Source organism: Lactuca saligna, chromosome 9 (assembly GCF_052625555.1).
Source record: "Lactuca saligna cultivar CGN05327 chromosome 9, ASM5262555v1, whole genome shotgun sequence".
NCBI lineage: Eukaryota > Viridiplantae > Streptophyta > Magnoliopsida > Asterales > Asteraceae > Lactuca > Lactuca saligna.
Genome location: NC_136425.1, coordinates 158,941,053 through 158,956,102, shown reverse-complemented (window position 1 = coordinate 158,956,102; position 15,050 = coordinate 158,941,053). Strand labels below are relative to the sequence as shown.

The 15,050-nt window shown below is 36.8% G+C and overlaps 1 protein-coding gene across 1 annotated transcript; it reads left to right on the top strand.

Moving 5' to 3' along the window:
• The first annotated feature begins 13,995 nt into the window (after positions 1-13,995).
• On the top strand, positions 13,996-14,580 carry LOC145016868 (uncharacterized). Its single transcript, XM_078975043.1, has one exon. It carries the CDS (start codon positions 13,996-13,998, stop codon positions 14,578-14,580), a length of 585 nt encoding a protein of 194 aa, XP_078831169.1.
• The last annotated feature ends 470 nt before the right edge of the window (positions 14,581-15,050 follow it).

Genomic DNA, 15,050 nt, shown 5'->3' with positions numbered 1-15,050 from the left:
ATATTTCGTAGTGTTGTGTTCATGTTCCATTTCTTTCGCAACGTCGTTAATCATTTTCTTCAATTCTTCTTCCTTGTTGTCTGCTAATTTGGACTCTGAGGAGATAGCATTTTGTAGCTCATCGAATAAGTTCAGGAACACCTCGTAAAGATCGGAGAGTGGGATGGTAGCAGGATTCGGTTTCGGAATGATCCCCTATGGTGGACTGTCATTCTTTTGAAACTTCTGCATGTAACTATCATCGAACATAACATACTAGGTTTCTTCAATCCTTTTGGATATTTTTTTGAGAACCGGGTATGCTTTAGAAGTTAGAGAATACCCCAGGAATGTACCTTCGTCAGCTTTCACGTCGAATTTATTCCTTTGTTCCTTTGAGTTGAAGATAAATCACTTGGAACCAAAAACATGGAAAAACTTAACATTAGGTTTTTGGTTTATTTATAATTTTCTATGGGGTGATAGAGAATCTCTTATTGAAGATGGATCGGTTTTGGGTAAAGCAAGCAGTTCCTATCGCATCTGCCCAAAAGTATAGTGGCAGATTTGCAAATGATATCATGGTTCTCGCAGCTTCTCCCAACAAGCGGTTTTGTCTTTCGACTACCCCATTTTGTTGAGGAGTATAAGGAGCTGAGAAATTGTGTGTTACTCCTTTCGCAGTCATGAATTCTTCAAACGCTTGTTTTTTAAATTCTATACCGTTGTCACTACGAACGTTACGAACCAGCTTTCAGAGTTGAAGCTCTATCTACCTTATGAAATCCTTGAGCTTTGGAGTGGCTTTTGATTTCTGCTTAAGATAATACACCCAACTGAATCTAGAAAAATCATCTACAATTATGAGAATATATCTATTACCAACAATGCTTTCAATTGTAGAAGGACCACAAAGGTCTATATGCAAAAGTTCGAGTGGTTCAATAACTGTCGTTGGATGACTCTTCCGACACTGTTTTCGCATGTCACAGGCTGCACAAAAATCCTTTTGTCAAAATTTAGGAGTGGTAATCCTCGCACATGATCACCAAGAACAAGCTTGTTGATATCTTTAAAATTAAGATGCAAAAGTCTCTTGTTCCATAACCAACTATCATCAGGGAAGCTTTTGCAAGTAAGCAAATTGCCCTCTTCCCTTTGATGGGATTCAGATTTAGTGCATACATTTCACCTTTGCGTTTTGATTTCAGGAGCACAGTTTTGAACTTTTTTCGATTATCTCTGATCCTTCATCGTCAAATGATACTTTCAATCTTGTTCCCGCTACCAACTACAAAACACTGATGAGATTGTGTTGTAGTCTTTCCACGTATCCTACTTTGCGAATTGAAAACTCTCCATTGGTTATCATCCCATATCCTTTGATTTCACCAAGAGAATTTTTGACTTACTTCGCTCTAACTCCATCCTTCAATACTCTAAACTCTCGCATTTCCTCCTTTCTACCCGTCATGTGACCCGAGCAACCACTGTCGATCTACCATTCATAGTCACGTATTACCTGTGAAAGTCAAGCAGATTTAGGAACCCAAACTTTTTTGGTCCCTCGTGAGTTTTTCACAAGAAAAGAAACAACATGATCAACCAAATATGTTCATTTTATTAAGGTTGTTTTATCTTTCTTTTTTATATTAAAAACAGTAATCATATTGTCTTTTGAGTTCACATCCTTGGTTGATGGTTTATTTTGTTTATTTTGGATTTGCTGTTTAACAGCCTTTTTCTCAACTAGCTTAGGATTAGCTTTGTATCTTTTGAGAGGAACTTTAGGCTCCGAAACCATCTTTCCTTTGCCTTTAACGTCTTGTAAAGCCTTAACTGAATGCGGAACATTCTTGTTAGAAAAGAAGTAAGAGCTGGATTTCTGCATAGATTTCACAGTATTATGAAAGGATGGTTTTTGAGAAACATTTTGATGCGAGCCCTTAGGAGCATGATGTTGTTGAAAAGTCTTAGGTTTCGCAGATGAACAGACTTTTGCATTTGGATTGACTTTTTCTCTATGAAAGAAGTTTGGATTCTTAGACTTCCAGACTGCCTTCTTTGCTTGTTATTCGTGTTGTATATAGTGTTCCTTTGGCGTTTTTTAGTTGCGAATTACTTAGAGGACTCATGAACATTGGCTTTTGATTTGGGCCTTCGAGTGGGAGTTTCATCTTTTGTTGATGATGTTTCGCTTGGAACATTGTTAGTTCCACTTGACTAGCCTTCTCGTAGCTTGAAATGATTGTGTTGAATGGTTTTACTACGTATGAGGTCATCTCAGATAGACCTGTGGTTTCATCTACATTGTTGATTGGAGCTGACCAGCAGAACTCATCACAACCATCTTTGTTATCATCTTCGACCATGGACGTTAATTCAACTGTTTGATTTTTGTTCAGTCCTTTAGTTGTAAAAACTTGGTTAGGAACAGTTTAAACTTTTGGGAAAACAGTTGCGTTGGCTTTTAAAACTTTATATTTGTTTTCAGAAACACGTGAGAACTCAACCAAATTTTCAAAAATTAAGACTTTCATAAGTACATGTTTTTGTTTAACAAACTCAGAGCAGTTAACCTCATCCTCCAAAAAGATTTTACTCATATCACTTTCATCGTCAAATTTAGAAATGTTTTCAACATTAACTTTATTCTCTGAATTTAACTTGGTGCATAATGAGTCACACTTCTACACAGTTTTAGATATAATTTTCTCTTTGTCTTTTTCATCCAAAAGTTGTTTGAGCATGTTTATGTGATCTTTTTACTTAATGAATGATTCAATTTTTTCCTGTCCTAACCTATATACATCCAAAGTTTCGTCTGATTTGACGATGGATTCGCACCTGTAGCAATCAGCGTCAATTTTGTCCTCTTTCAATTCAAGAAAGGGAAAAATCATCTTGTGAATTTTCTTTCCAATCTCACAATTAAGAGGCAACTGATTAATATTGAAATAAAGTCTATTTTCAATCAAACAAAAAATATTATGCTGTTTTAAAAGAATCAAATTATCTCTACATAAATAAATTGACTTATACCTAGACTTAGACAAATCAAATTCCAACATTTCAATCCATACACGTCTCTCTTCACTTTTCGATGAAACCCTGCCGAGTTGATCTGTTAAGTTAGAATTTGTTAAGCAAGTTTGTTTTACGCTATTACTAAAACTTGAAAATGTGTATTTTAAGTCATTCATTTCAGTTTCGTATCTATATATACGAATATTTGTAGATTCAAGAATAGAGTTTACCTTGTTGATGACCTGTTCGCATTTGCTTATTTGCTCAGGAACCAGTTTCACAGCGAAACAACTATCAACATCACGTCCTCCATCAGTTGCATAGCCTCTTATTTTCGACACCTCACTTCTAACCATTAAACACCTTCCCTTGAATTGTGAACCTTTATCCTTCACTACGAAGCTTCTAACATGAGTTGGTATGTAAACCTCTTCATCTTTAGAGTCAGTCGACCAGACCTCAAGTCTGCCAAACTCATGTTCAACTTCATTTTCCTGCACAATCAAAGTAGGCATGGTGTTATCAGTGTTCTTCTTCTTTTTGAATTCCTCAAGCTTTCGGAGATAATAAGCTTCATCATCCTCTCCCTGCTTCTTCTCATTCATCCTTCTCAGCATGCATTATTTGGCTAGATGGTTTTTGCCATGACAACAATTACAATCATAGCCAAAGTCTTCCATAAGCTTCTTATCCTTCTTCACTTCTTCTTTCTGAGAGTTACTCGCACTCTCCTCCTTTACCTTTTCAGAGTTATAACTGCCCTGCCAATTTTGTTTCTTACTGCAATCGAAGTTCTTCTTTACAAATCTCTTGGGGTTAGACACCATCATTGGGTACTCTTCCTTAGAAATTTCACAATCGGAGAGATCAGACTCCGAACCATCATCATCTATAGCCTTCTTACCCTTCGCAAAAAGGGCCAATGATTTCATCCCAAAAAGTAATTTCCCTTTCTTTTTCACTTCACCATCATGTGACCCCAGGATACCAACAAGCTTTGCCAGCCTGTAAATTTGAATTGCTCATGAGCTTTCACACTAGAAACTACAACCTTCCATTCAGATCTTAGACCATTCATGAATGTGACTTTTTGCTCAATTAGTTGACTTCCATCTTATGCTTCATCATCCTACTGAGAAGATGATTGTACTGATTGAAAGTCTGAACGAGACTCTCATCAGGATTTTTCACAAACGCTCCAAACTCAAAAAGCAATAGAGTTTGAGTAAGATGCTCAAGATCAACATCAGTCGAGTACAACTCTTTAAGTCTATCCCATATGGATTTTGCTGTTTCATACGAACTAACCAAACTGAAGGTATCTAGGTGTAAAAAACTGGATGATCCTTATCTCCTTAATGTTAGTTATTAATCTATCCTTCTCATATTGTGACACTTCTTTTACATCAAGAAGAAGCTTGGTATAGTCGTCTTGAGTTTTAATTATTCTTCTTGTTCCTGTATGAGCAAATGTAACATCCCGAGTCCAGGAGCGCAAGTTCAGGGTTCAAAGTGTAAAATTTGAAGGGCAACTCGACGAGTCCATGGGTGGACTCAGCGAGTAGGGTCGCGACTCAGGTCGCGTGTTAAGTGGCCAACTCGGCGAGTCCAAAGTTGCACTTGGCGAGTAGGCACTGTGCGAAGAAAACCCTAATTTCGGGGGATGAGCCCTATATAAAGGACATTATACCCTCTCCCTAGCCTCCTTACCTTCCCTTGAAGTCCAGAAAACCCTAGAAACGTGATTGTGAAGGATTTGAGTGCATTTGAGCCTTGGAGAAGGAAGTTGGAGGAAGATCTTGGAGAGTTAGGAGGCTTGGAGCAAGGGGATTTGCTTAGATTCGGATTCCTTGCTGTTGGGGGCTTCTCTTTGAGGTATTATCTCGTTTTTGGGCTGCTATTCATGTAGATTCTTCATTTTTGGGTTGTATGGAAAGTTTGGCTTGTGGTATTTAGAGTTTGATGGTTAGATATGAGGTTGCTACCTCAGATCTGGAATGGAGAAGGTCTAGAGTGCATTAAAGTCCCTGTTATTGAGTGATTGGTGAAGCCATCTTGTCCCAAACCCTAGCCCAAGAGTGTAAAATGCCTAGATCTCTTTGGATTCACGTAAAGTTTGCCACTTTACGTGATGGAAGGGTTGTAGAAGGGTAGATCTATGTTTTCGATCAATTGCATGGCCTGAAAGGCTTTTGTATGGGTTAAGAACAAGTGGTACTCGGCGAGTCACAAGGGTGTACTCGGCGAGTTGCTTGAAGGCGGGCAAGAACTCGATGAGTTTGAAGAACAACTCGACGAGTTGGTTGAAGATAGCCTTGGACTCGGCGAGTTTGTTCTTGAGGTCTTAGCCTTTCCTGGTTAAGCTAAGAATCGGTGAGTCAAGGGATGACTTAGTGAGTTGAGATGGGTCCTTTTCAGTGTTGGGGGACTCGGCGAGTCAGCGAGCTGACTCGGTGAGTAGGGTCTGCCAGAAGGTTGACTTTGACCAAGAGTTGACCAGTTGACTTCTAAGGGCATTTTGGTAATTGTTGGCTTTTGTTTGAGTTCAGTTTTGGTGCTAGCCAAGTGGTGGAGATCGTGTCAATGGTCGGAGTATCTCGATCTTATCTTTCCAGTCAGCAGTTGCGAGGTGAGTTATCCTCACTATATCAACAGGGTCTAAGGCACCAAGGCCGACCCTTTATCGGATTGTAATCCAGGTATTGTTGTTATCTTGTTGTTTTACTATGTTTGCATCCTGGTAGTTAGGATGGTATTCGTTAGAGACCTGGCTAAGATTGGTATCCTGGTATATAGGATGATGCTATGCTAGTGACCGGTTAGGTCGGTATCCTGTTTAGAGTATGTTGTGTTACGTGATCTGCTAGATCGGTTTGATTGGATATGAATTGTTATACGATTGTATGTTTATGTGCACATGGTTGTTTGAATGGGGTTGGGTTGAGGCGGGACCTGCTTTGTGCTATAGGCCAACATACCCAGTGCAGACCGGTTATTCCGAAGGCCTAGCGAGCGGTCCGGATAGGCTGTAGGAACCACGAGGGCGGACCAGATGTGCCGAGGCTCGGAGAGTGGACCAGGATGACTGAAGGCCCGGTGTGGGCGGACCAGTCATACTGTAGACTCAGAGAGTGGAACAGGTGGATTGAAGGCCCGGTGCGGGCAGACCAACCATCCTGCAGACTAGATGTATATGGCTAGAAGCGGAGGGTGGACCAGGTGGACTAGTTTGGCCGGTGCGGCGGACCAGTCACACAGTAGACCCGATACGCATGGTTGTTCTTTGATTTGATATGATATAGTATGTTATGTGTGTGGTATATGTGGTTGGTATTTTGGGGGTATCTCACTAAGCTTTCGGGCTTACAGTTGTGGTTTAATGTTTTTCAGGTTTTTCAGGAGACTGTGGCAAGGCAAAGGCGTGATCGTACCGCTCCTCATGTTTGTGTTTTATGATGTGGATCTGGGAATACTCTGATAACAAATGTATTGAAAACGTTTTTGTAATAACATTCTTAAAATGGGTTGTTTTTGAAAAGTTAAAAATTTGTTGAAATTTTAGGTCGTTACAGCAAACGTCTGAATAGTTGTAGCTTCCTAGATCAAATAACCATTGTCTTCAAGCCCTTATACATAGTCTTCAAAGTTTAGCGCCCTTATTTCATAATCATTGGGGAAAAGAATAGGGATCCTGGTAGCTGGTCTAATTCTACTAGAAAGATTTATATAATTAACATGAGAATCGTCTGCCATATTTATAGATCAAGAAAAACCTGTACGAATCAGATGTGTAAAATAGAAATAGTTTTAGTGTAATATGAAGATCATAGTGCAAAGTCAATAACAGAGATGACGGCTAAACTAGATTCTATAATAGCAGAAACCCTAAGAACTCTTTTAAAAGAAGAGATGTGTATAGATTGCACAGTCTCTTACAATGATACCAATTGATGAGTTGAAAACTCTTAAGATTGATTAGATTCAAACAAGTATATGCAATCGAAAACAAAATATGAATCAAGAATATGTCGAATGATTATAAATCACAACCTCAGAAGAGGTCGATGAAGAACTGCTACTGTAGAGGCGTGTAGGGTTTACAAAGAAACGATTAACTAATACACGACGCATGCATGCACCTTTAATAGTAAAACCCTAAGTGTTAAACACGGGTGGATGGGCCCAACCCAGATATACAAAATACCAAGCAAAAGGCCCAAAAGACGCAACACTAAAATACCTAACAAAATAACACTATGTAATTACCTTATAAGAAAGATTCTTACGTTGAGATGTTAGCTTAAATCTTGAAAATATTTTCATTCATGTATGTTTTCTCCTCTGAAAACTCAGTTACTCTTTAAATTCATAATATATCGAGGAAGACTAATCAAGCTCATACTTGATAATCATACATGAATGCATCTCTATCTATTATATTAGTTTCTAATCAAACATTGAGCAGATTCAACAATAGTTGAAAACTTGCTAGTTCTAAACTTTAATGCATTTAGTCTCTCGATCTTTAGTTTTAAAGTTACAAATTGCTCCCACGTAGAAAAAAAACTTTCTAAGCACTTGTCTTCTGGAATGATAATTAGTGGGATTAATGGAGACTTCATCTTAATCAATCATTTAAGATAGCCTACATAAATGCAATTAACAGATGCTAGAGTAGTTATGCTCATTGTCTAACATATGCTCCATAACTCCATACCTTTTAGATAAGGATAAACCATTACATCCTTACTCTAATCAAAGTATTTAATCTATTTGTTTGGTTGGAAAAATATATACATTCAATATATGTTTGTTGTAGTGAGCATAATTCCAAAAATTTTATAAAGTAAATAGTTTCTTTAAAACATCATACAATAGACTGCAAGGTCTATGTTATATGCTCTTCAAAAAGTTGTACCATTGACATTCAAACGGTAGCCAGGTGACCTTATCCTACTAGAGAATTAGAAGGCTACCTCGAACACTAAAATATAGATCCAAGTGACAAGGTGATCTTGTGCCACAAGAACCATACTAATGATGAGTGAGTGTATTTGTCGGAATGGGTTGTGAATCGATTCCACAACTCCTAAGATGTTCCAAGAAGACTTTGTTTACAAAACTCATTTTCTTTATCTAAAACTAATAGAACCCATTTTTAAACAGACGGTGGATGCGGAAGAAAAATATCTCGAGATTTATCTGGTATAAATATATAAATATAAAGAACACTTGATGAGAATTCATAGATAGATAAGAAAAGAAAGAGAGATACACATAAGGAACGTGAAAAGAACATGGGATAGAAGATTCTCCCTTGGTGGGGAGAGATCCCACTAATTTCTATCTCTAGATATTACATTTTTAGAATAGTGCACTTAAAAAAATGACCACATCTCCCTTTATATAAGAGGGATAGAAAAAAGACACCAACAATACAATAAAGGGAAAAATACAACCTAACTATCACTCATTATTTGTAGAGCATTTCTATGCTACAAGATTCTCTCCCTAAATGCTTACAAATAATGAGAGATATAATAAGTGATACAAGGCTATAATATAGTAATCCGAATAGCAAGTGTGGTAATAAAATGAAACATAATGAGAACCAAATGCTGAAATGTCTCTGAAACTCTGAAGTGTCTGTGAAGTCTGAAACTGGCCACGAATCTCTAAACAATGAGGTCTTCGACTTGAAAGCACCACAAATGAAGCAAAAAAGTAAGATCTAAATCTTCAAACTAGTCATAAGCACCATGAGCAAGAAGAAGATCGCCATGAGCAAGCAGAAGATCCAATAAAAGAAACACTTCGGCTTCAAAAAGTATGAAAAACATCTTGAGTTCTCGAATCATAATACACCAAAATTCTTCAAAGAATAACTTGCTAAAAATGTGAAGCATCCAAAAATGAAGTTCGGGTAATAAATAATGTGAGTCCAAAGACATGGTCTAGCAATGCCAAAAATTTGATTCATAGATCAAAAATAAGTGCCAAGTCACATTGCCAAAATAATCTTCGTCTTCATAATATCACAAATCCAAAATCGAAAAATCATAAGATCTGAATCGGATGCAAACACAAAGAATCATCCTGTGATAGAGTCCAAATAATATATAATCTGGAACCGGGAAACATCTAGTAATGCGAAAAATTTGATCCATGAAGACCAAAAATAAGTGCCACATCGCATCACTAAATAAATCATCATCTTCAGAAGTCCTCAAAAATCCAATCTCACACAATAAAAACCATATCCAGATGATATCATAATCTCCTCTCCCTATTTTGATAACCAAAAACCGAATATCAAAAATAAATATATCATCGGGATGGAGATTGTCGGATACCAATAGCTAAGAAGGCCTCCCTAGATGTATGAAGGGTCTCGATAAGACACGAGAAATATAGTAAAGGAGATACTATGCAGTCATGAGAAGATGTGTGATTCAGTTCCTGAAGTTGCATGGACAAATACCATAGAAATAATAATCACTCTGTAAGAAAAAATAATCTCTGTTGTGCCGAAAATATAGCAAAATACCCAAAATGCGGTGCCGAAACTCTCGAAGTGGTCTTCAATAGAAAATAAAGTTCACATGCTCAAGATACATGATTCATCAACCGAAGATCAAGAGCGACAAGCCATAAAATCCTATAAAGTGAAGAATGCGAAACAACTTTGTTGATCAATCGTCGTTGCGGTGAAAGCATGGCAAAGAATAATATGAAGTCCTACTCCGGTATGGAGTAATCTTCATGGAAAGAATAGGAGTATTCCAAAATAATCGACAAGAAATGAATCAATGTGACTATCCAAGGTTGGGTTGTGGCAAAAATTGGTGTTAAAAAAATTGGTTTTTAAAAAATAATTGGTTTTAATAAAAAAAATGGATAAATAAAAAAAAAATGGTGTTAAAAACTAGAGTAAATTACACGAATAGTCCCTATGGTTTGGGGTAATTTGCGTGTTTGGTCCCTAACTTATTTTTTTAACTCGGAAGGTCCCTATGGTTTGTTTTTGTTACACATTTGGTCCCTACTGTTTATTTTTGTTACGCGTTTCGTCCCTGTCTTATCTAAAAATACTATTATTTAAAAATGAAAAAATGATGGGGTAGGTGAGGTAAGGTGAGGGGTGAGATCAGGGGTTTGTTTATTTAAATAAATTAAAAAAATCAAGGGTATAATAGTCTTTTTAGGTAAGATAGGGACCAAGCGCGTAACAAAAACAAACAGTAGGTACCTTCTGAGTTAAAAAAATAAGTTAGGGACCAAACGTGCAAATTACCCTAAACCATAGGGACCATTCGTGTAATTTACTCTAAAAAATATTGGCTAAATAAAAATATTTGGTGTTAAAAAAAATAATAATAAAAATTGGCTGAACAGAAAAAAAATGAAGTTAAAAAAAAGAGTGTTAAAAAAGGGGTTGAGAAGAAGAGGAGGAGGGAAGGAAAAAAGGAAGGAGGAAGAGGGAGAAGGAGGAAGGAGGGAATAAGAGGGAAGAAGGGAGGTTGAACCGGAGTGAGAAGGGAGGGGATGAAGAGGAAGAGGGAGTAAGAAGAAGAAAAAGGATGAAGTTTAGACGACAACCGGAGTTAAGTGAAGGTAATTGCGGATGGAAGGGAGGGGGACCGAAGTCAGGTAGGATGCGGACGATGCGAAGGCAACAGTAGTGAAGGATGGCATTGCGGTAGCATCGATGCTAGAAGAAACTGTGGTATGCGAGGCGCAGGCTGCAGTCCGAGACAGCGCTGTGGTGGAAGGCCATTGCGGTCATAAGCGAAGCTTTAGTCCGAGGACAGATCCGAAGTTGCGGTCTGAACAAAAATGATGTTGCGGTCCAAGGCTGAGAAGGGGCTATAGGGAGGCTTCTTACGAGGCTTCAGTAGGCAGTTTTTGGATGCGATTCAGGGGTCCGAGAGGGGCTAAACATATGACACAAAATGTCATTTTTCATGAAAAAATGATGCCAGAAAGGCCATTTATTGATATTTTAATGAGGGGAATATTTTATAACGCATTTTGAGTCAAAAAGTGGTCTTGGGAAGACAAAAAGAGAAGTATGCAGGAGGTTTTAAGGGAACAAAAGGTGACCAGAAAGATCAAAGTCACATGGTTTTACATGGGAAGACAATTAAAAGTGGAGTACTCTTTACCCAAAAGAGTAACAAGGACAATATGCTTTATGAAAACACAATATTACGTCCAAACACTCCAAATTAAAGATTCATAGCAACTAAAGTGTGAAGAATAAGTGCTTCATATCTCATGAAAATAAGAGTTGTTGGAAATAAAATCTTCAACAAAGAAATGTTTTTCTCTACTTTCTTCAAGAATAATAAGCCCAAGATATTTTGTAAAACTTCTTGAAGAAAATTCTTCAACATTTTAGAGACCAAAAAAATCAATTTCTTCACCTATTTTTCTTCATTTCTTCAACAGCAAAAGAAGACCATTAAGAACATGATTTCCAACAAAAAATTTGAATGAGCAGCAGAAACAAAATTAATCTTCTAAGCTTGAATCAACCCAAAAAAACCCCATCAAAAAATTTCCAGTTTAGACCGAAAAATTCTTGCAAAAACACGAAAAATCTTCAAGATAATCACCGAATGGGAGTTGTTCCCTTGAAATAGTCGATTAAACCTTCAAGGTACGGCTCTGATACCAATTGATAGAACCCATTTTTAAACGAACGGTGGATGCGGAAGAAAAATATCTCGAGATTTGTTGGGTATAAAAATATAAACATGAAGAACACATGATGAGAATTCATAGATAGATATGAAAAGAAAGAGAGATACACATAAGGAACATGAAAAGAACATGGGAGAGAAGATTCTCCCTTGGTGGGGAGAGATCCCACCAACTTCTCTCTCTAGAGATTACATTTTTTGAAAAGTGCACTTATAAAAAATGACCACCTCTCCCTTTATATAGGAGGGAGAGAAAAAACACACCAACAATACAATAAAGGGAAAAAATACAACCTAACTATCACTCATAATTTGTAGAGCATTTCCATGCTCCAACTTCAATGAAGGGTTACTCATAGTCTCATTAAGTTGTATATCAATCTTCAATATGAAATAATTTGAGCAAATTAAAGGTTTCAACAATAACGAATAAATTTCGTTAATGAAATTGACTAAGTATCTATCACCAAATCTATTAATGGATTGAAAAGATTACATACATCACTTATGTATAATTCTTTGCCAAGCCTTTTGATCTTTAACTACTAGTATATAAAGACACTTGTGAATCATCTATCCATATAAATAGGATCCACATATATCAAATGAATCAAGCTCATTTGCCTTCAAAATTTCCATCTTTTTGAAGTTGGTATATGTATTTCTTATTTATATAGTCATGATGATTATGACATAGATCAGCTTGAATCAAATATCATTTGATTAATTAAGTTTTATGATTAGAACCATCAATTTAATGAAAGCTTATAGATTTATTTGATAATTAACATTATGAGAAAATCTTCTTTAACATAGAATACATCATTTTAGAACATGAATGTGAACATCCATTAAACGATAAGTAAATCTCGATTTATTCATAAATTACAACTATTATATGTCCCTATAGGAATAGGTACACAGCATATTTTGTTTAAATAAAGACCATAATAACACTTGTTATATCTTCATCATGAAATGACATTCGTTTGTAATCAGTTGATTATTCCTTCCAATTATCAGCACATTATATCAATTATTAGTTTCACCTAAAGTATAACATATTCAAGTGAATGATAGAAAAACAAATAGTTCTATCGTATAGATATTTGAAGTCCTGTCTAATTCAGACTTCTTCAGTTCAATGAGATTAGAGGAGCAATTTCCCTTCCAGTGTCCAGTTTCTACCACAATAGAAACAACACTAATTATTTGGTCCTTTCTTGATTTCTGGGTTTATGTTATAATCCCCATAACTGAACTGTAAGTCTATTTGAGTACACAATCTCTTAGACTTCCTTTTATTCAATGCTTGAACAAACTTGAAGGACTTTCTAGTGTTCTGATTGAATATATGCTTTGCTTGATGATACATCTTGTATGTTTCATAATTATCCAAGACTTTTTGCAAGTTAAGGTTAATTACTCTAGTGTGATGTGAGACACATCAACATCATCACAATATTATTTCCATCAAAGCATCATGATCAAACTAAATGATTTGCAGAGGTTATTATGGTATGGGATCTTTCAGTATATATAATTTCTATTGATCATTAAGGTGAAACCTCAAGATATTATACCAGTTTTAGAAATTGTAGCGATCAAATGTTAATATCTCTTGAAACTTAACAAGAGAGGGATTTTGTAGGGCGTAAAATTATTAACAGTTATCAACATAATTTAACAAACAACTGCACTACCAACACCCACAACTTCACTATCAACCCAAACCACACCCTCCACATCATCACCAACAACCTCCTTAATCCCAACCGAGTAACTCCGTAATGTTTCTTGAAGACATCATCAGGTCTCTTACCAATAGTACCCAATAATTACAAAAAGAGACAAGGACTAGTATTTCCAACCTTGAAGCACAAATAGGAGATATAGTTACATATATAAGCAAGTTGGAGTCCCATGGCAAACTACCTTCTCAAACCGAAAAGAATCCAAATGTCAATGTTATTGACTTTGAGAAGTGGAAAACAAACCGGAGAGAGTAGTTCAAAGAAGAAGCCAAGGGAATATAAGGAAGAAATAGAGATCACCCCCATTGAGGATCCTATTGTTGATAATGATGCACAAGCCAGATTTCCAAAGAAAACTATTCCTCTAGTAACACCAATAGCCACTCAACCGCCATTCCCCTCCCGACTTGCAACCTCAAAGAAGAGCACGGAGGAGAAAGACATTTTGGACACCTTCCGACAGGTGGAATTAAAATTTGAAAGAACTTTGCACCAACAAGAGAAAATTGAAGGGAAATGAAAAGATTTTGATGAAAGAGAATGCATCCACGCTCTTACAAAGAAAACTTGCACCTAAGTGCAAAGATCCAGGAATTTTTACGGTTCCTTACAAGATAGGGGATGTCACTTTTAGTAGCGTTATGCTCTATGCCGGTGCTTCTATTAATGGCATGCCCTGTTCAGTGTATAAATCATTGAATGTCGGGCCTTTAAGTGAAACCGGTGTCATAATTTCACTTGAGTATACATCAACTATTTTTCTTACAGGTGTCTTAAAAGATGCTTTGGTGCAAGTGAGCCAATTGGTCTTCCTGATGTATTTCTACGTGATTGATTTAGAAGAACAAGTGTTCTCCAAGTCGGCTGTAGTTTTAGTTAGGAGACCATTTTTGAAGATGGCTAGGATGAATGGTGATGTTGTTATGAGATATCTTATGAGATATCCTAGTGAAGTTTCATCCATGTGTTTTGTTGGTGTTGTTGAACCACTAACCCAAGAATTGTTCGAGTTGTCCAATGGCGATATGTTGGAGATTATTCTAAGAATGGTGTTTGATTGTGGGAAACTAGTCAAAAAAATTGAAGTTTTATTCTTTAGAATCATTTGGAGGTGAAGTAATCCACAAGATTTGATGTCAACCAAATTGAATTGCCTCAACTTATACAAAGTTTCCCACATCCCTTGTACAACCACCAGAATTGGAATTGAAAGTCCTAACTCAACACTTAAAGTATGCATACTTGGGAAAGAATGAAACTTTTCCGGTTATCATTTCAGCTCACTTAAAAAAATTTGAAGAAGAGCAATTCCTCAAGGTGTTGAAGGAACACAAAGAAGCCATGTGTTAGACGATTGCGGATATAAAAGGATTGAGCCCCTCTACTTGTATGCATACGATTTTGATGGAGGATGAATACAAGCCAAGCCGAGATGTGCAAAGAAGATTAAATCCACCTATGATGGAAGTTATGAAGAAAGAGATATTGAAGATTCTTGATGCAGGGATGATTTATCCAATCTCGGATAGCAAGTGGGTGAGCTCAGTGAAAGTGGTACCAAAGAAGACGGGAATCCAATAGTCGA